Source organism: Dipodomys spectabilis, unplaced genomic scaffold (genome assembly GCF_019054845.1).
Source record: "Dipodomys spectabilis isolate Male_0828 unplaced genomic scaffold, ASM1905484v1 ptg000096l, whole genome shotgun sequence".
NCBI classification, from domain to species: domain Eukaryota; kingdom Metazoa; phylum Chordata; class Mammalia; order Rodentia; family Heteromyidae; genus Dipodomys; species Dipodomys spectabilis.
Window position 1 is genome coordinate 1,457,344 of NW_024870773.1, and position 20,861 is coordinate 1,478,204.

A 20,861-nucleotide genomic window follows, 5' to 3' on the forward strand; every position below is an offset into this window, starting at 1 on the left:
TTTCCCTACAGAGGAAAAACAGTTTCCAGAAAGACAGTCTAGAATTATCCTTCATTTTTCTTTCTTTGTTGTTGTCGTTTTTCTGCCATTCCTGAGACTTGAACTCAGGAACTGTGTGCTGTCCCTAAGCTTTTTGCTCAAGGCTAGCACTCTACCACTTGAGCCACAGCTTCACTTCTGGCTTTTTGGTGGTTAACTGGAGATAAAGAATCTCACAGACTTTCCTGCCTGGATTGGTTTCCAACCTTGATCCTCTGATCTCACCTCCTGAGTAGGTAAGATTACAGGTGTGAGCCACCAGTACCTGCCCCCTTTTATGTAAAAGAAAAAATGGTCTTTGTTTTATATCATTGCAGTGGCAAGGTCATTGTAAGATACTGTCAGTGTTGAAGGTAGCCTAAGAATTGAAAATAGGTTAAGAACAGGTCAGAGCACCTGTGCTCCCGTCAGCACACAAAAGCAAAAGCATTTGTTCTGCCTGGTTTAGTGGTGGGGACATTAGGTTCTTGGGACGAGGAGGAAGGTTTGTATCTGTTTGAATAGGGAAAACCCTGATCGCCCATGTTGCAGAGAACACCTGTAAACATGGTGGCACTGCTGTCTCTGAGGGAGCAGGGAGAGCAGTCAGAGCAAGGTTGTTTCTAGTTCTCAGCTCATGGCTTGCCTGTTTTCCTTAGAAGTGTGGGACACCGTGGGCACCACACTGCCAGGTCATATGCTGTGCTGCCCTGTGCTGTGTAGGCATGGAACCCCTTGGCAGGCATCCGGCCATGCGCCTAACTTCCAGGGTGTGTGATGACTCTTCAGAGAGTCCCTCTAGTTTAAGCTTGGTCTGTGGACTAACATCCCAGCTTTGTTTCTAACTGATGACTGTCAAAATACAGCTGTCATGACGTTGCTTTCTAAAATTAAAAATCTCTTTATTGCTTAATTGAATATGGAATCTTTTGTTTAAGAAACTGTATCAGTTATTGCAAATGAGCTATTAAGGAAAGAATTTTATTCCAAATGCAAATGTTAGAATAATGTGCATGAAGGTTTTTCCATCTAATAAGTTCTTTAAGTGGTTCACAGGAATTTATTCCAAGCCTTATTTTAAGTTCTCAAAAGCACTGCTGGAAGCCTTTGGGACATCCCAGGTCTGTGTGTGGCCACACTCTGGTCCACAGCCCTGCCTTCTAGGGACAGGCAGCAAGGAGGACTATGAGGAAGGGTTGGCGTCCATGGGGAAGTCTGTGTGCACAGCTCTGATGGCCCTATGTGTCCCCTCCACAGCCTCTCATCTTAGAGTCTGGCTGCATCCCAGTGCACATCCTCAGGCACTGTTTGGGTGGAGCGGTAGAGGTCCTTCCTGTCCTCATTCCCTGGGGAGAAATGAGCCTAGATCCACGGTCTCCTCCTCATCCAGGGTTAGTATAGGACTCTGTGTACTCACTCGCCTATCAAGTATCCCAGGAGTCCCCACAGCGCATTGTGTCCCCAGCCAGACCTGCGGGCCTATGTTCTCTGTTTGCTGGCGTTTTGTGAAGCCTTGCCTGCCAGCTCATGGAGGCATTGCTGGGGAGCCATCTGCCACCCCATAGCAGCACCACTGAGACCTTGAGGATTCACCAGCCCCCCAGTCCTGACTCTTAGTGCACAAAACCTAGTGTCAGTTTGTGCCCTCTGGGAGAAAGCCACATGACTCAGAAATCACCAGTCACATCTTTAATAATCACACTGTGGAGCCCTCATCAGTTATTTCTCATAGTAATGCCTTATGAAATAATGTAAGCAAGCGAGCAGTTCTGCTTCTAGCCTCGTTTCCACCCATACTGCTCCTCCAAGTTCCCAAGCCCATTAGCGTCTCCCAAGGGGGCTCTCCATGGCTTCAGCCGAGCACTACCTGCTACTTGCTTGGTCCCCGATTGCAATATACACACGTATACGTGCGCATGCGCACACGGACACACCCCAGTCAGGGTCCTTCAAGGGCACCATGTTCTGTACCCACAGTGTCTGGCACCAGAGTAAAGTCTCAGCATATTTATGACACAGCATTGGACATATTTTTTATGTTTTGTTTTTAACTAGCTGAGCAGAGGATGTTAGCAATCTTTATTCAGATCTGTATGGAAACTAGGATGATGCCCTGCAGTTGTAGCTATAGAACTGTAGCCACAGTCATTTTAGCTATAGCGGCTACTGATAGGACCAGGGGTCGTCCCACGTATCTTCTCTAAAGCAGAAAGGCCAGGAGCTCCTGAGCACCTCCCAGCACACATTAGGCACTTGCTGGGTGCACACTTCATAAAAGCAGCACTATACTGCTACTGTGCCCTGGCTTCCCCAGGAGGGTCCCACCCCCATGTCACACTGGCTCACAAAGCAGCCCCCCTCGGCAATGTCCTGAAATTGTGGAGAACTGTCTTCCCAGCTCTTTGTCAGCATTACCTCTGCTCTGAGATCTGCCCCATTGCAGGGACAAAGCAAAAGCCAAGCTGTTCAAATATACCCTTCCTAATGCAAGCAGGTCTCATTTCCGAGTGGGCTGAAATAGGCATCTCGGTGGCAGGTGACAGTGGCGTGGAGGCTGCCTGTGGAGCTCACCATTGTAGGCAGAAAGTTCCCGTTGCCTTGCCTTGCAGAGCACATGACAGACCATCTACCTCCTCCACCAATCCAACAGCCCGTGGTTAGCCTGGGTTCTCGGGAATAACTGAGATTACCTCTCCACAGTGCATCTTCTCAAAGTGACTTCCTGTTTGCTCCCTGGGAAGAACTGAAAACAGTAATTCAGCTTGGCAGTCTTTCGTGGCCCACAAATACATTTTTATATCCTGATAATTAAGGGAGACAGCTGCTTTATTTATCCAAACAGCTTTGTGAAAGGCCTGGCAATGGAACATGCTTTGGTGCATGCCTGGACTGATTACTCTGAAGACCCAGCCTCCCTTGGTGACCTTCCCTCTGCTGTGCGAGTCCCCGGGGTTCTAGCTCTGTACCTCAGGAGGGGGCCCTCCAGCCTGTGAGGGCCCAGCACCGCTTGAACAGGCAACCACGCCTGATAAATTATTGAAACTGTTTGCTGACACAGTTTAGGAAAGGAATAACAGAGCTGTATTTTAAAGTTGGTGTATTTTTTCTCATCTGGGCTTTGGGGATCTGGTTTGTTTCTGAATTATTCAGAAGTCTCACTGCAGTCACACTCCTTTCACAGATGTGAGATGGGGTAAGGCCTGGCGCACGTGCAGCTGCAGTGAGCAGCTCTCCCACTAGGACCCTCAGGCCCACACAGGGCCTAGTTACTGGATTCTCGCTGTACTGCCCCATCACTCAAACATGCCCCCCCCCCCTGAGTCTCTGCCCCCATCTGTTCCAGAAGGATGTACAGTGAGATGCACGACCTGACCCCAGCTCCACACCAGGCTGTGGTGGGAGACCCAGCCTCGGAAACTCAGCATGTCCTCTCCAAAGAAGACTTCTTGAAGCTGATGCTTCCAGAGAGCCCCTCGGTGGGAGAGGGGAGAAGGAAGGTGAGTACCCTCCATGGGGTGAGGGAACAAGTCAACAGCAAGTGCCCTCCACTTCTCTTACGACCCTCCCGCTCCATGTGCAGGGCCACTGCCAACATCGGCCCTCAGCAGGCGGCAGCCCACAAGGCTCTGTGGTTCGCACAGAAAGCCAGGCCAGCCACCTCCAGAACCTGCTCCCAGTTAACTTTTATGTAGTGCGTCCCCTGGGAATAATGACCCGGATGACAGGAAGTGGCACACACAGCATGTGAACCCAGCACAGCCTAGAGCATGGCTGGTAAGGAAACAGTGGCTCCAGCTCATACATACATGGCCTTCCAGAGGGCCTGACCTGGCCTCATGGGCCTCGTCAGGGCCACGGTTAAGGCAGCCTTCTTCATCCACAGCAGAGGAGCCCCTGGGAAATGTTAGTTTTAGCCTCATTTTTATTGTAGTCTTCAAAGCCACTTTATAAAATAATACAGAGTATTGGAGATGTGGCCAGACACTGAAAACCCAGCTGATTGGAAGATGTTAATCAGGTGGATCATGGTTTGAGAGCAACCTGAGAAAAAAGTGAGATCCCCCGGTCCCTCAGTAAACAAGCCAAGTGTGGTGGCATGCATCTGTAATCTCAGCTGCTAAGGAGGTATACATAGAAGGATCACAGTCCCAGGCAAAAATGTGAGACCCTACATGAAGCAGAGCCAAAGCAGAAGGGCTGGGGTATAGGCCGGAGGCCCTGACTTCACACCGTCTGACTGCTAATGAGCCTTTTTTAAAGCATGTCAAATCATAGGGATGGGACTGTGGGAGCTTGGGCACCAGGGCCACTGACTGTGCAGAACTGTGACTGCCTGTAGTGGAGTGGACATCTCCTAAAACAAGTCACCCTCCCCTGATCCTAGGTCCAAACGTAGCATTGTAGAGTGCACACTGTGGTGTCCTTCACCAGTGGAGAAGGGGAAACGGGGGAGGGGAGGAGTCCTTGGGCCACCTATGGACATGGAAACAGCCATTTTCTGTACTTGCTCACCACTATGCACGTACACAAGAGGCTTGGAAATGCAGATTAGATCTCTCCTTTCCCAAGCATTTGACTATTTGCCCTAGTCAGACTCTTCCTTGCCCTCTCTAGTTTTTAACACACACAGTCATGCTGATGGTTTCCTTCAGTCTGATTTTGCTCTTTTTCTGTAACTCTGTTTCTGATAACTGGAAGCAGACTGTTGGAAATAATCCTCTGAAGAGGACAGCAGCCTTGTACTGGACTGAAACGATTTTTCCTGAGTCTTTTGTGTGGCTTAGAAATGTCAGCATTCAGAATTAGTTGTCTTACTTAGATTAGATTGAGCTTTGGATGTCATTGATTGATACAAAAATGGCCTGGTATTAAAAATGTAGTCATTTCCAATTAAAATCAAGCCAGGACAGCTCAGCTTGAAGGAACTGCTGAAATGGCAGCAAGAGCTCTTACAACTATAAAGTTATAGGACTTCCATTTAATATCTCAGAATTAATAAAGCTTTGCATGTCTAATTTGTGGTAATATACCACAGAATGTCAGAGGTGGAAACATTAAAATCCAATAACAGCACCGGAGCCCTGATACATGGGCCTGACGGCTGTACCTGAGCCTGACTCTGCGGTCAGAGCTGTCTCTGGCTAGTCAGGCCTACTCCATGCAGCTGTGCTTTGTCTGAGCCCCTCCATGTGTCCTGTATCCCCCTAGTTCTTGTTCTACGGGAACCTGTCTCCCCGGAGGTCACTGTACCGCACACTATCTGACGAGAGCGTCTGCAGCAATCGGAGGGGGTCATCCTTTGGGGGCTCCCGGAGCTCCATCCTTGACCAGGCCCTGCCCAATGACATCCTGTTCAGCACTACCCCACCCTACCACAGCACGCTGCCTCCAAGAACCCAGCCTGCACCCAGCATGGGGAACCTGCGCAGTAAGTGCACCCCTCACTATTGAGGATCTAGCTGTTTTACTCTAAAGGAAGCAAAGTCTCAATATGGTCTTCTGAAAGAGAGTCAGGACTGAGTGGGCATGGGCCAGGAAGGGCCAGGCACGGACACCTCCCTTGGAGGCCCTGGGACCCAGGTTCACAGCCTAAGCAGGGCCAAATGTCCCAGCTTCCCCTGGGCACTGAGGACAGGTCAGTTTGATGATCTTCCTTCTGGTGATACCTTAAAAATTAGGACTTTCAATTTGTACCAATCCTTCATAAATTATTTTAATCACAGAAATCATGTTGGTTTTAAAAGGCAGTTTTTATGTTTATTTCCATTTTCCCTAGCTTCTGTGGCATGGAAAGGATGGAAGCTTAATCAGGAATATATTATGAGTTGAGGTGTTTTTTTTTTTTTAATTCCATCATAGAAAGCATTAACTTTAAGCCAATTTTAACTTCCTTAACACATGTAGATGTTCCTAACTAAGTGAAATAAAATTTATAATGGTAGTGAGCACAATTGAATGATCCTAATCTCACACAGTGCTTATGAATGTTTCTTTAAGTCATACAATACCTTGCCTGGTACAAAGGGTCTACTTGCCTTAACTGCAAAAACCTTGAAAGGTGAAAGGTCCCAGCGACCTTCTGACCCCCCAGTGGTTCTCCAAAAAGCTTCCCTTTAAATAGGAACCTTCCATAGGCCCCAGTCTGAAAACTTCTGTGACATGGAAAGTTCTGTTTTATGCCGTGTTACTTTTCTCGTCGATTGTGCGTGAGGTGCAGTGGTGTTCCCAGGTGTGGGCTTTGCACAGGCTCCCTCTGCAACATGATAGATGCCATAGTTTTTCCACTCTCACTTTTTAGAAAATTAACGTTACTTTTTAGAGCCGTTTGAGGTTCACATCAGAATCCAGCAGAAAGCCTTGATTTCTGATACACCCCGGCACCCTTCCCCACCCCCCACCCCGCACACTCCCCAGACAGCTCAACCACCAGGAGACCTGTGTTCACCCCTTGTGCTCCCTCCTGTCCTCAGCAAGCCAGAGTTCTGAGAGGCTGATGTACTGCCTGGCAGATTGGGGCGGGGGGAGCAAAAGTCTTCCTATTAGCTGTTCTCAGTTTCCAGCTTTGTGTTAAAATTTGGAGTTTAGGTTGATCTTCACAAATCTTCTAGTGACAGTGGTTTCAGATAGAAATGCAAAAGGCACTGAACTCTTCTGTTAGGCACAATGCAGGAGCACCCCACACCAGCTCCCGTGGGAGAACCTTCCATACCGATTTCACGGATTTCAGCAAAAAAGAGGCCCTATCTGCAGGGGAGCACTGGAGAACCCTGTCTCTGCGCCTATCCACCTGTAACTATGACAGTCACATCCTCTCTTTCAGATATTTTTAGTTTTTAAAAGTCCCAGGTTCCCACCTGTCTCAGAATGTTCTTTTAAGACCAAGATCTTAATCCACCTGGTGAGACCGACCCTTGCCAGACCCCAGACTCTTGGCAGCTGTGACTTAGCCATGACTCAAACTTCCTGTGCCATCTGGAGCATGCCAGGTCTTCATCTTCTCCACAAGTGTCACCTAGTCAGGCCACTGGTGCTTGCTCTGAACTGTCCTGCATTGTTTCAAGGCCATTGTTTTCATCACCCGTGGTCTGCTGAAGAAAGCTCCTCAGTGGAAAACAAAAAGAGGGACCGTCCTTGGACCCAGCTCATGTCCCTGCATTAGCAGCCTCCTCTGCTCCTGGCAGTGGGACCCTGCATTGTCAGTGCAGTCTCAAGCACTGCCAGGTACATAGCAAGTCTAAGGAGAATTCCTAACTGTTCATGGAAAAGATCAGAACTCTCCAAGAAAGGGGGAAATCTCTTTGTGAGGATCGGCTCAGTGAGCTGTCTCTCCTCAAGTCCAGTATAACTGTTTCCAATACAACATGGCTTCAAAGTGAAAGAAAAGTTTAGAATAAATGAGAGCTAATATTTTAGATGCCCTGGTACTCCCAGGTGGCTACTGTCCCTGGATTGCACTGATGGCCCTAAGTCACTGGGTGAAAGGCCTCTCTGCTCAGAGAGGAGTCCTCGCCTGGCCGGCACTGCTCCTGGTGTGGTAGCCTACTCCACCTGCCCCACTGGCCTCCGAGGGTGCTGGAGAGGCCTCAGGCATCTGATCCCTGGGACACTCCCGTCTCCTCCATGTTGACAGTGACAGCATCATGTGGTTTCCGTGGCTTCAAGTCTCGGAAACAGAAAGTCATACAATCTATGTCTGTGGCTGGAAAACAGCCTGCGTAGGCTGCAGGGTCTGGCCACCATCCAGCCCTCAAACCACAGCAGGCCCACGTCAGGTCCATGTGCCACGGGGGTGGGTGGTGAGAAGCATGAACAGAATCACCCAGATAAAGTAGACAAGTGTCTGCCTGTACCCAGAAGCACTTTCAGGCATCCTCCCACCCGTCCATCTCCCAGAGATCCCAGCGTGTTGCAGGCATAAACTGACACCAGTCCCAGGCTCTGTCTGTCCTCCTGGGCCACCTGTCTTTATGGGCCTGCAACTAGCACAGACTGCTCGGGAGGCCATCAGCCTCCCATGCTGTTTTGTGCACTAGCACAACCACTGTCACTCCTTGCTCATGGCCTCTATCCCTCTTGTCCAATCATATTTGTTCTTTACCTGGGTGCTGTCAGAGCCAGCGAGGATGCAGCTGTTGGTCACATTGGAGAGAACAGTCAGCACACAAGATAGAGAGCAGTTTGAGTTTAGTGTCAGAAGCTGGCGTGGAAAAATGTTTCTTTATAAAGGCAAAGGAAATCCACAAGTTGGTATTTCTTAGTAAAACACAGTCCAGGAATGCACTTTCTGTGTGTCCCTGCCTTCTAGCTGTGAAGGTGTGTGACAGAGAAGGGGTTGCCCAGTACACAGGACCCTCTTGCTTCCCTCTCTGCTTGATGGGGGACCTTGAACTGTGGCTGCCGATGACCTGAGAGCTAGCTCAGCCAGCATGCACCCCACATGGAGATGGCCTCCCTCATTTCCAGAGAAGGCCTAAGAGGAAGCACCTAGAGCTGAAGGTCCTCCCAGTTTCAGCTCCAGCTTACCCCACAGCAGGGACCCAGCACACAGAGGACACGTGAGTCACTGTTACTATCCCACTGAAGACACGGCAGGGACCCATCACACACAGGACGTATGTGCCACTGTTATTTCACAGATGGACAGGGAGACAATGACAGAATGGATTCCTCTCCTCCCCTAGAGGAGACTGGACACACTCTAGACATTGCCGTGTCTCTGTGTCCGCATCTATGTGGCTGCCATGGGAAGAGGTCTGCTGAGCTGTCTGTGGATGTGAACAGGCCAGGTACCCCTCAAGGCCACATTTACAATCAATGTTTCTCCCAGGTCCTTTTTCCAATTCTGATGTGCTTCTTAACAGGAAATGTTTGTAAAAAAAAAAGCAAAACAAAAACCTTGCTAGCTGTGATAGTGGATGGTGTGAGAGGCGGTGACTGGCTGACACTTTGCTTGTGTTTCTGTTTAGATGAGTTCTGGTTCTCTGACGGGTCATTATCAGATAAGTCCAAGGGCACAGATCCGGGCCTGATGCCCCTCCCCGACACAGCCACAGGATTAGATTGGTCCCACCTCGTGGACGCTGCACGGGCATTTGAAGGTAAAGACTTAGCATCCCTGGGCCCCTCTGTGTAACTCAGGGCACACATTCCTGCAGGGTCTGGGTGGCAGCTTGGAGCATGTCTGTGTGCCAATTTTGTGGCTAAAGTCAAGGTGAAAGGCAGAGAGAAGGCTTAGGCCTGCTGTGGTTATTGGTGGCCACCACCTATAGTATCAGCCTAGGAAACAAAGTCAGACCTTTTCCCAAGAGGGCTTCAGGCTGCAGAAGGCCGAAGTCTGCTTCTGAACCCCTCCACGGCAACAGCTGGCCTCTAGAGCCCAGCCTGTCCACTCACCAGAGCCTCCGGGCTGTGCTTCCCAAATGGACTGAAGGCACTATGGCAGGGAGGACCCCCTTGGGAGCCAGGAGCCACTTGTCCCCTTCTCCCCAGGGCACATCCAGACTCCCCTCTCCTGCCTATGCACAGTGCTTACTCCCTGCAAAGTCTCAAACTTCATTGTAACAAACTGTTAAGACCATGTAGAAGGCCTCATTGAGCTCTGACCCTGTGCCAGTATTATGGCATAATCAGCGCTTCTGAAAACAGCTTTATAAATACGGTTCGTCTGCCTGCTGGAGGCACCGTGAGATGCACAGGGTAATCCCTCCCTGCAGACTTGCCTCCTTTTACCACAATCAGGATGCAGGCTTTACCTGGACATGCTCACGGTGCTAGACATCCATATTGGGTTGGATTGTTCAAGAATGGGCAGAGGCACCAAGTTAACCCACCCAAATATAGCTGCTCAACTGTACTTAACACACTCCAAGTGGCCAAAGCCAAGTTGCCAGGTGCAGGCCTGCAGCCTTCCGCTTGCCCTCTAGAGAGCCACAGCCTCCCCACGCTACTGCTGACCATGAGACAGAGAAAGCAAAACAAGAAAGACAGAAGCAAAGCATAAGAGGCCCCAGGCTTTGGGGAGATTTTAGATATAACTACAATAATGACTCCACTGGGAAGAATTAAAGCCACAATGGGAGTGTGTGTGTGTGTGTGTGTGTGTGTGTGTGTGTGTGTGTGTGTGTGTGTGTGTGTGTGTGTGTGTGTACAATAATGACTCCACTGGGAAGAATTAAAGCCACAATGGGAGTGTGTGTGTGTGTGTGTGTGTGTGTGTGTGTGTGTATGTGTGTGTGTGCGTGCGCACGCATGCGTGGGGGAAGAAAGGCCTGAGCTACAGACAGCAGCTCTCAAAAGAAAAATATGCTTCAGAAACATTTAGGTGGAAAAAACCTGAAAATTAACTGCACTTGAAAAAGATGCCACAAAAAATGAGAAAAATCAGAAGAAAAGGATTTAAAACAAAGCTGGCAAATGAAATGTCAGTGCGTTTTATGAATATCAGTCATCAGAGTCATCAGTTTTCTTTGAATATTTGATAAGTGTTAAAATGTTCAAATTAGCAAATATGACCCAAGGGAAGTGCAAAGAACAAAGTTGGGAAGGAGATGAAACCGGGCATGGTAGTGGATACCTTGTAATCCAGCACTGTGAAAGCAGAAGCAGGACGATTTGCTATTTGAAGCCAGCCTGGATTACACAAAGGGACTCTGCCTTTGGAAATAAAAAGTGAGAAGAAAGGAAATGAATGTAGAGGCCAGTGAGCTATAGATGGTATAGGATCTGTGTTCTTCTCACCCAGACCCGCTGCGGAGACCAGCTACCACCTCCACCTTGGAGCCCTTCCCTGGCCTGCATTGGTGGGGCCTCAAAGGCCTTTGGAGAAAGCAGATCTGGTCTTGAGCCTCTGACCCCAGTCAATCCAAGGCTGCCCTGACTCAAGAACTTGGCTTTCTATAGAATTTGGTACTCAAATGTCCATGCTATGACCTAACTGGAGGCCTGAAGTACCCTACCAGCAAGCAGCCTAGAGACAGGTTTTCTGCAGCACCCCACCTTGCCTTGGCCCCCATTGTGGGGGGAGGCACAGGAAGGTCACTGGACAACATGCCCAAACCCCAAATACCACTGGAAACTAGTGTGTTTACAGTTCATTGTTCTCAGATGTTCAAAGGATAAAGAAGGCCTTGTGTAAGTTTCTCAAGCAGCTTTTTTTGCACAATGAGATTCTTTCCTGATTAGACAGCCATAAAAAAGGACCGTGTGACAAGCTAAATCTTTCATATTGATGTGGAAAGCCTAAATGAAATTCATAGATTGACAGGATAATTCATGGTTACCACCAAGAACTTAACTAGTTGAAAATAGAAAAACTTTAACTGTAAGAAATGATAGTAGCTGGAGTAACTAAAATTGATCACATCAATTAATTCTATGTGATATAATTAAGACCTATTTTTAAAGAAGTTAGGATTTAAGAGACATTGGCAAAGATTAACAAGGACTACTTGATTCCAAATGATTACCTAATATGATATGAAAAGTGTTTATATATAGAAAAACTTTTATATGATATGATATGAAAAAATGTATAAGCAGATCTCCTAAGTCCAGTAAACACCCTTTGAGGCCCTGCCCTTTACATTTTTACTGGAATCCTTAAGTAGTGAGGCATCATTTCATGCTGTTGTTTTCAGTTTAATAAACCACCCCACCACCTATGGCCTCAGCTACAGTGTGATTTCCTAGGATGGTATGAGTCAAACAGGCTCTCCAAGGGACTCTTGCCACAGTCAGTACCGCAGCCAGAGCCCCACATGCCCAGGGCCCTTTACCCTGTCCATGTGGAACCACTGTCCCTAGCAGGGAGCTGTGTGTTTTCATTGTAGTTTGGAGAATCAGGAGAGGACAAAAGCAGGCCCTGGTCCCAAGAGCCGTGATATTATCTCCACTACTTTCTGTGGGTCATCCAGATGGCAGGGGTGTGAGGTGGACTTCACCTCTCCTCATGTGAGCGAGAATGAGGTGACTGCACATCATTTTCTCTGCAGCCACCTTAAAAGGACAGACACAGGAGACAACTGCATGTTCCTCAGGATTAAGCCATCTGTAGAATTACAAGATAAACACTGACACACTTTAGTATAAGTAAAAGCAGGAACGGATAGAAGGCTTTAGAGAAAACAACCGTTTCTTACTTCATTTGTAAAGTAATACAATTTCAATTCAGCTATCTAAAAATATGCTAAAGCACTTAATTGCATCCATTTGGAAAATAGAAGAACAAAACCTAAAAAGCATTATAAATTGATAATAATTAAAATAGCATAATAATGATTCAAAATAGATTAAGTCCTTCTGAAGAAAAAGAAGACACAGAAATCCAAATATATTTAAGAGTTAAATGGGAAAGATACATGCATGTCATTTGGGCCCAGAACCTGGAGAGCTCAGTGATAAGAAAGGAAGGTTGCCTTCCAAGGGATGGCCGTTGTGCTGCTGGTCAGTGGAGACACAACGCATGCTAGGACTGTGTAAGCACCTGAACAAGCCCAGAGAGAAAATTTAGACAAGAAAATGTGGAACTGTAGGTCAGGGTTTGTGATAAATGTCCTTAATAAAAGCAAGGTATCTAAAGCAGGAGCCTAGCATAAAGGACCAATTCCACGATAAACAATGAGGTGCTGTCCACAGAAGAACCCCAATGGATAAGCAAGTGCACCATGCCTGCCACACTTAAGCCATGGTAAGCCGCCAGTGCTGCACCTTGAGAATATGACAAATAAGACACCCACTCTGGAAAGCGTGGAAGAACACGGCTGTTCCTCATCAGAGTATAAACCGATCCATGTTGCTCAAACCTTTTCAAGCTCTATGATTACATATGGCAAGAGCCAGAAAAATATTCCCCTCTTTGATTTCCAAGTATTGACTAAGAAATCATTAGATAGCAAAAGGTGTTTACTTTTTAAAATAAAAAAATGTTATGTAGCATTATCAAAAAAAAAAAAAAACAAGAAACAAAAAACAGGTGAATAACCAAATTCCATGGGAACGTGAAAAACAATGGAGAGGTCTCATTGGTCCAGGAAGGGTGGGCAGTCCAGGTGCTATGACAGTCAGGTCCAGACCTGGCCAGGTCATGTGTCAGGATGCTGTATGTCCAGTTCCTTTGCCTGGTGGACACAGCAGTGCCCCTTGCCCGGCAATTCTCCTGCATGAAACTCCAGTATATCTATACAAGAGTAGTGCTATGACAGTCAGGTCCAGACCTGGCCAGGTCATGTGTCAGGATACTGTGTATCCAGTTCCTTTGCCTGGTGGACACAGCAGTGCCCCTTGCCCAGCAATTCTCCTGCATGAAACTCCAGTATATCTATACAAGAGTATTGCCATCCACCAGCACAGTTCTTGGCACCTTCACTGTGTGTAGTGACGCATGTGTGGACAGTCCTGGGTGCCAGTCCCCAGCACAGAAGTCTTTGAGGCCTTCTCTGTGTACTGGCCGCATGCATGGACCATTGCTGGTAGTGACTGCACAACCTGTGGAAAGCACACTTGGATTTTGGATGCAGTCCCGTCCTCCTGCCAGGCCTCGCGGCAGCAGCAAACAGCAGCTCTGCCAGACCCCAGCTTCAGAGGACAAGTAGCCGATACTCTGAGGGGTGCTGGGTTGCTGAGCCCTGACGCTCAGTAGGCTACATGCCAGTGTTTGGCTTTACAGTATTTTCACCTTTTTCTTTAATTGGGATGTGGGTAGGGCCTGTGGCTCTGCCCCTCTCAACCTGGTGACCAGAACAAAGCCAACTTGAAAACCTGGCAGTGAGTCCAGCTGAGTCAGGGAAGGACAGTGCCATGTTTAAACCACACCTCATTTAGTGAAATATTTGAAGGAGGTAATTGATGGCTTCTTGAACATTGACTACATAGATGATGATATTTGAGAGAAAACAGTTGGAAAGGTCAAATGACATGGCAGCCACAGGAGGCCCAGCTCCAGCCAAGAAGACCTGTCCTCAGGGCCTCTCTGCTTCCCTGAGGCCGTGGTGAGAGGAATATGTGCCTCACGTAACCCGCTGTTAATCTGGGCCAGGCACAGACACAGTGGCCACGTGAGCGTGTTCTCAAAGCATTGTCTGCTGCACACTATATACACCCGTGATTCTCAAACAGCATCATAAACAGAAACCTTTGTGATGAGAACCTTGGCAGCCTTCGCTCAAAGTTGATCAAGTTACGGTGTTTGAGTGTGTATGTAACATGACATACCAAGAGCCTCCAAATGCTGTCATACTGGTGAAAAAAGAAAATAAGGCCATCCAGAGATGCAGAATACAGAGCCAAGTTTATAGCAAATCAGATTATCTCAAAAGCTAATTACAAGTGTTTCAGGCCAAGACAGCAGTTGTGTTTGAGTAAAGAACAGTTTCAGAACTCTTCGTTACTGGTCACTCAGTAGAGTCTGCGTTATCTCTCAACACCCCCTGTGTTTTGTGCAGAAAGCCCCAGGTGGCCTTTCCTCTTTCCCAGCAGCCGCCTGAGTCCGCTTCTTCCCACACGGGAACTCCAGTGTCAGTCCAGAGCCTCACAATCGGACGCAGAGCAGCAACATCCCAGCCTGTCTGGAGTTGTGGTTTTAACAAAGACAGATGCAAGCAGCTCTGTCTGTGGGAAGTGTATGTATTTATTCTGCACCTCACCCCATGGGTAGACTTGGTGCTCTTGCTTACCTGGCAGTACCCAACTAGTGTCCTCAGCATTGTCCTGCTCAAATAGCAACACATGGCCGGCTGTTGTCAGCGGTGTCCTGCTCACCTTCTAGCCAGCTCTGCAGGCAAGAGCACATGAGGTGATTGATGGTCCCTGCCTTGCCATCTTAGCCCTAAATTGATAAACAAAAGCTTGATGGCTGACCTTCCTCTTGTTAGTGTTCAATGCAGTAAATCTTTTTTAACTGGCGTTGAAGTAAGTTTCTGGCCACTTAAAAGGGTGGATTGTTTCTTACATAAGCCATGCCTCGTGTGCTCTGTGGCTGTGTCTGCTCAGCGTGGAAGTACCTGGAGGGCTGAGAGCAGTGGGCACGCAGAACCCAGATCTGGGCTGTGCCTGCCTGCCAAGTCCGTACCTGAGTACATCCTTTTCTATGCTGGTGTTGGGGCCATGCGGTTCCAGGTCAGTAGTCACCTGATGGCCAAGCATTTGTCATCACAGAAAGAAGCTATAGAAGCAGAATCTTTGGCCGGAAACTGTCAGGACGATAGCTGTGTTTGTTGTAAAGCAGGCTGAGCTTGGTGGAGCAGTGTCAGTGCCCCCAGCCTCCCGAGCCCATGGCCCACACCTGCCTCTGCCGCTGAAATCTGCTCTGGCTTCTTCCCCTGACCTCAGGCTGCAGCTCTGAGGAGAAGGGCTGCCAGTGGCAGGTGCCGTCCTGTCCCCTTGGGACTTTTATCCGTTCAGATAGAAACAGATGGAACCTACATTCCCAGCCAGGCTTGACCATCAGAGCCACTGTAGTGAGAAAGAGAATCATGGCTGTGCTGTTGCATTTGCACACAGTGATGGTAAGTCTTTGGGATCTTACCCATTTTTTTCTGACATCCTTTGTTGTCAGTAGTTCACTGTGGAATACAGCACTTTCCCTCCTGTTTTTTTACACAAGATGGAAGAACAGGGCTGTGTGGAACTCCACAGCTGCCCGGACCTTCCCCTCTCTCCACAGCTTGCCACACACAGTAGACCCTGTGCGGGCATGGGTAGTGTCCCCTGTGTGCAGTGCATCTTAATTGAGTTACAGATTATCTCATCATACACAGAAATCCTAGTTCTTAGTTCTAAGTTGATAATATAATTGTCTTGGGACTACAGAGTGCTGTATCTTCGTATAGGTTGGATTTTGGGGGGGGGGGGGGGGGGGGGAATGGCCCTCCACAGAAAGGCTGGTTAAAGATGATTTGTATGCTTGTAGCAGATATCAGGAAGGGACCACAGTTTGGCGAACACTGCTGTGGTGCACTGCAGATGGCCTAGCAGGCTTTTCCTCCATGTAATGTTGGCAGCTTCTGCATTGCTGTCTCCATCCTTTTCATTAACAACCAGGCATGCAGGGGCCTCATGAGGAAGCCCCAAGAGCAGGCAGGAGACCTAAGATGATTGCACCCCTGGGGACCCCCATGCAGTCTCTCCCCATTAGTCATATGGTGTGAGCCAGGCCTCTGCAGCCCTCGGATTCCTGCTGCAGTAAAGGTGTATGCTCACAGACCAGACCAGGGAAGGTGGGGCTGGGACAGCAGTGGGTCCCACTTCCACAAGCTGCAGAGACCAACCTTCTGTGCCCTTGAGTATGTCCACCATGTTCTCGGTCAGAACTCTGGTGGCCATGGTGAACACCACCAAGGCCATGCTCTGCCCTTTCCTGTCCAGCTCTCCCAGCATTGAACGCTAAGTTGCTCACCCCAGGATGGAAATAGCCTTGTACCGAGAAGCCTTTGCACCCAGCTGGCCGTGGGTACTACTGCTAGAGAGGTGGGGTTTCTGCCCCACTGACCACCCGCACCATCACCCTTTTGATTCTGGAAGTGGGTCCTGCCCATGGTTTCACAGTGTGGGTGTGACATTTGCCTTTGTGGTGCACTGCCACCCTGCGTGCTTCCAGGTGGAACAATGAGCCTGAAACGCGTTCCCTCTCCCATGCTGGTCGCTACCAGCCACGCTGGCTCTCACAGCCTCTCCTGATTCCACACACACACACACCTGTGCTTCTCATGCTGCTCACACATGCATGCACGTACGTGCACGGACATACTACTTCACATAACTTGGTTGCTTGAGCCGTCTAAGGAGCCTGGAGATTTTCAGGTTCAGAGAGAGTCCTGTTCACAGGAGATTCTGACTCTTATTTCAGGTCTTGACTCAGAGGAAGATCTTGGGCTGCTCTGTCACCACGCGTCCTGTCTAGGTGATTGTCTCGCTGTTCCACAGCCTGCTCTGTATCTGCCATGTGTCTGCACGTCTGTCTGCATGGGGTGGATGCCCGGGGGACGTGGGCTCTGGCTGTCCTGCCTCAGGACTGATCTTGGGTTCAGGAGAGCCTGGATCAGGCCATCTCCCTGGTTCTTTCAGCTGGCCTGCCGAGTCATCAGCTTGTTTCCTCATGCTCAGTGGGTAGCTTTGGCATTTCTTGGGATGTGGAAGGAAGGAAGCAGATGGCTCTGGCCTATCCAGGATCTGTTAGCTGTTCCTGTGGCTGCCATGTGTATGTCCTACAGCCTGACAGGACAGTTGTTCACCATGCTTTCTCACCAGCAGCCTGCCTGAGTTTCTTTTTCTTAGTTTTGTTTCAGAACAAGGCTATTGGAGGGGCGACATTTCGTTTAGCCACTGTGCACACCCCTGTGAAGTCAACACTAGCAGCTGTCACTGACCTTGTTTTCTGTGCTTCCCTGTCCCCAGACCAGAGGGTAGCATCTTTCTGCACCCTGACAGACCTGCAGCACGGGCAGGACCTCGAAGAGGCCCCAGAGCTTACCCTGTGTGTGGACAGCGGCAAAGAGTTCATGGACACAGCTGGGTATGTAGCCCTCCCATCCCCCATCCCAGACCAGAGGTTTGAGGGGCACCAAACTGAGTCAGCCCCCTGTCCTGAGGGCAAGGATGGCACTGGCTGTGTAGTCCCAGAGCCTGGTCCTCGAGCAGGCCTCACACCCTGATGACGTGTGTGTGATGCATCACCTGTGTCCTCATTCCAAACTCTGCTTCCCGTGAACTGAGCTACTCTTAGTGGGCTCGTTCTTGCTATTGAACTCCATGATACTTCGTGACAGGCCAATTAGGGTGATTTGGTCTTCTTTGTCTCGATTTAAATACCGTCTTTATCTTGCCAACCTACAAGTGCTACAGTCCAAAGCTCTCGGAAGTCAGCCCACAAAGCCACAACAGGCACCTAACACAAGATGGTATGCGGCTGTGCGGATCACTGCTCCAAGCACACAGGATAATTTGAGTGAACATTTTCCCAGCAAAGTCCCCAAGGTTAACATCGTGACTCTTGAGTCCCTTCAGCCATCCTAATGGCTCTCTGTTTGCTAGGGAGCGCTCTCCGTCCACACTGACTGGGAAAGTCAACCAGCTGGAGTTGATCCTGCGACAGCTGCAGACGGACCTTCGGAAGGTAATGCCATTACCAAGGGCGAACAATCACAACTGCATGCTTGGCCCCTGTAACTACTAGGAGAAACTCAAACTGCATGGAAACAGAACTGCCCAGAACAAAGGCCAGCAGACCCGCCCCATGCGGTCTTCCCACCACTAGGCCATGTGCTTCCTTGTAGGGGTGCATGGCCCCAGTGATGATGACTTGAGGGGGCCTCCACACACCAGGCCTTAGAGTCAGCCCCCCCCCCACATCCTCATAAAAGCCAGGTCGGTCCTTCCAGAAGCATCTCTGCCAGACTCCTGCATAACCACTGTCCACTCTGCTGGCTGCCCTTTGCAACCCAAGGAAGCAGAATACAGCGCCACGGATGAGATTCCAGAAGCTTCTGTCCTAGCTCTGGAAGGAGAGGGACCCAGAGGGCTGCCCTTGGGAGCACGTGGTAGGGGATGGTGGCTGTCCTTAGGAGATATGGGGAGGGATAGGGACTGTCCTTGGGGGGATGTGGAGGGGATGGGGGCTGTCCTTGGGAGCCCTTGGTGGAGGATGGGCACTGTCCTTGGGGAGATATGGGGGGGATGAGGACTGTCCTTGAGGGAACATGGTAGGGGCCCAGGCGTCTACCAGACCTCCAGTGGATTCTCAGCACTCACCTCATGGAAGTGTTGGTGTGGGAGCAGGAAGGCATGGGAGCCAGGCTTTGAAGTCTCAGTGTGTGTTGGGAGTGATCTGACTGGTCACCTGAGTGCGGACCATACTATCTGCTGCCCTGACCTCCTGAGAGTGGCTGGACCAGCCCCAGGGGAGAGCCAGCATGAGAGGAATTGGAGGAGAGTGCAGAGCAGAGTGCAGAGCCCAGGACTTACTGATAGACGCAAGTCCCGGGGTTCACTGGGACGGGGTACAGGATCATAGGAAAGTAGTGGGGGACAGGGTCTTCTGAACCCAGATAGGAGACTTGGGAAAGTGAGGTCTCAGAGGTGAAGCCAGGCCCAGCCCCCACTCCAGACTCTTGGGATAGAGGTGAGAAAAGGGGGACTGAGGAGAGCATGGCAAAGGATGGGGAGCAGGAGGACACTGGGTAGCAGGGGTACTGACGGGACAGCTTGTGATGACTGTCCCCCCAACACACACACACAACACCCCTGGCTGGCACAGAGAGTCACTTGGGTCCCCCTAGAAACACCAGTTGTTCCATCAGACAGGGACCCTTTTGTGGGCAAGTTGTGGGAATCCGGTTGGTAGAATGATCTTGACAGAGGTCTGGAATGGCAGACCTTCCAGGTCACAGAACTGGGGCTGGCTTACGGGTTGGTTGTGGTGGGAGCAAACCCAGCAAACACCTTGATGCTGGTTTCCTTGGCAAGGGAGCAGCTGGGCAGGCTGAGCCTTATTCTAGCCAGGGTTGTACGGACTCGTGCAGCCTTCCTTGCACAGCTGCCCTGGGAAGTTCATGGAGACTCCGGCTGGTTCCCTGCCCTTCCTCCCACGGGCCCTACCACCTGCAGGCCCCAGGGAGGTGATCTGGGAGGTGAGGCTGGACGTATGACCTGTCTGTGTCCACTCTGCAGGAGAAGCAGGACAAGGCCGTCCTGCAGGCAGAGGTACAGCACCTGCGCCAAGACAACCTGCGGCTGCAGGAGGAGTCGCAGACAGCAACTGCCCAGCTGCGCAAGTTCACCGAGTGGTTCTTCAGCACCATGGACAAGAAGGCCTGACCTGCCTGCACGCTCCTGCGTCTCACGCGGCTTACGTACGCTTCTGCCATCCGTAGACATGTTGCTGTTCCATTCTTTGTCACCCATTCACCAAGCAGGACGGCTGGGAGCACAGTGGAGCCGCATGTGGAAGATGAATGTAACTCCGAGTGGAGCCAGTGCCAGCCAAGCTGTGGGGCCGGCGACCCTCCCGGAGAGCGCACGTCCCCGCCGTGCAGGGGCCTGTGGGAAGCCAGACAGTGTAGCATAGCGGCTTCGGCATTGTAAAATAAGTGTGGAGACATACTCAGACATGTACTTTAATGTTAAAGGTGCTCTATTTTTTTGGATGTACATATAGTAGTTTATTTCCACATTATCATAGCAATAAGAAGGGAGGCGTTAGGAGCAGTGGAAAGCTGGGCCCGCCGGTGGATTTGATACTAGATTGAATGCTATTACAGTAGAGATTTATTTATTTGCAGGAACAAATGGTGCCTGAATATTAACAGTGTTCTGACTTTTTTTAAAAGAAAAAGATATGTCTGCCTCATAAACAGCTCAACCGTCAGCAGCCGCTCGGCCTGGCTCGCTGTCTGCTTGTCCTGCTTGCTCTCCAGAGCTCCCGCTGCCAGGCTGGCGGACCGCACCAGGCAGATTTATCTATCACTGTACAGAAGCTCCAATGAAGTGTCTTGTATTTAACACCCTTATTTAAGCTTATTTAACCTGAAATTGTTAATTTTGTAAGATTTGGCTTTACCTGCGCTAGGATGAGGGTGGCTGACGGCAGCTGAAGCTGGCCAGACAGACGGAAGCCGGGGGAGGCTCTGAGGCTCATGCTCTTTGTACTGCTTCGCCGTTTTTAACTGTTAAATTTGAGATGGACGTACATCTTGCTTTTTTAATAAATGTTAAAAAAAAAAGTCCACGCAGGCAGCGGTAACTTGAGCAGCCCGCCAGCATCTGCGAATGCACACACTAAGTGCTGTTCAGTGCCTTAGAGTATTTGTAAGCTGCTGCCACCTGTCAACATTCTCTGAGCTTCTCCTAGTCCC

The 20,861-nt window shown here is 49.7% G+C and overlaps 1 protein-coding gene across 5 annotated transcripts in view; it reads left to right on the plus strand.

Annotated features, from left to right (window-relative positions):
• Sipa1l2 (signal induced proliferation associated 1 like 2) overlaps positions 1 to 20,861 on the plus strand; it is a 77,893-nt gene that overhangs the window by 49,913 nt on the left and 7,119 nt on the right. The window contains exons 15-21 of one of the 5 annotated variants that reach the window (XM_042686217.1): positions 3,362 to 3,515; positions 5,227 to 5,446; positions 8,985 to 9,116; positions 16,859 to 16,912; positions 17,407 to 17,524; positions 18,043 to 18,124; positions 19,678 to 19,843. In XM_042686217.1, the coding sequence (XP_042542151.1) occupies positions 3,362 to 3,515; positions 5,227 to 5,446; positions 8,985 to 9,116; positions 16,859 to 16,912; positions 17,407 to 17,524; positions 18,043 to 18,124; positions 19,678 to 19,824 (907 nt within the window). In that variant the 3' untranslated portion in view covers positions 19,825 to 19,843. Of the gene's footprint in view, positions 1 to 3,361; positions 3,516 to 5,226; positions 5,447 to 8,984; positions 9,117 to 16,858; positions 16,913 to 17,406; positions 17,525 to 18,042; positions 18,125 to 19,677; positions 20,327 to 20,861 lie in introns of those variants that run through there. The other 4 variants (XM_042686216.1, XM_042686218.1, XM_042686219.1 and 1 more) reach the window with 4 other exon arrangements.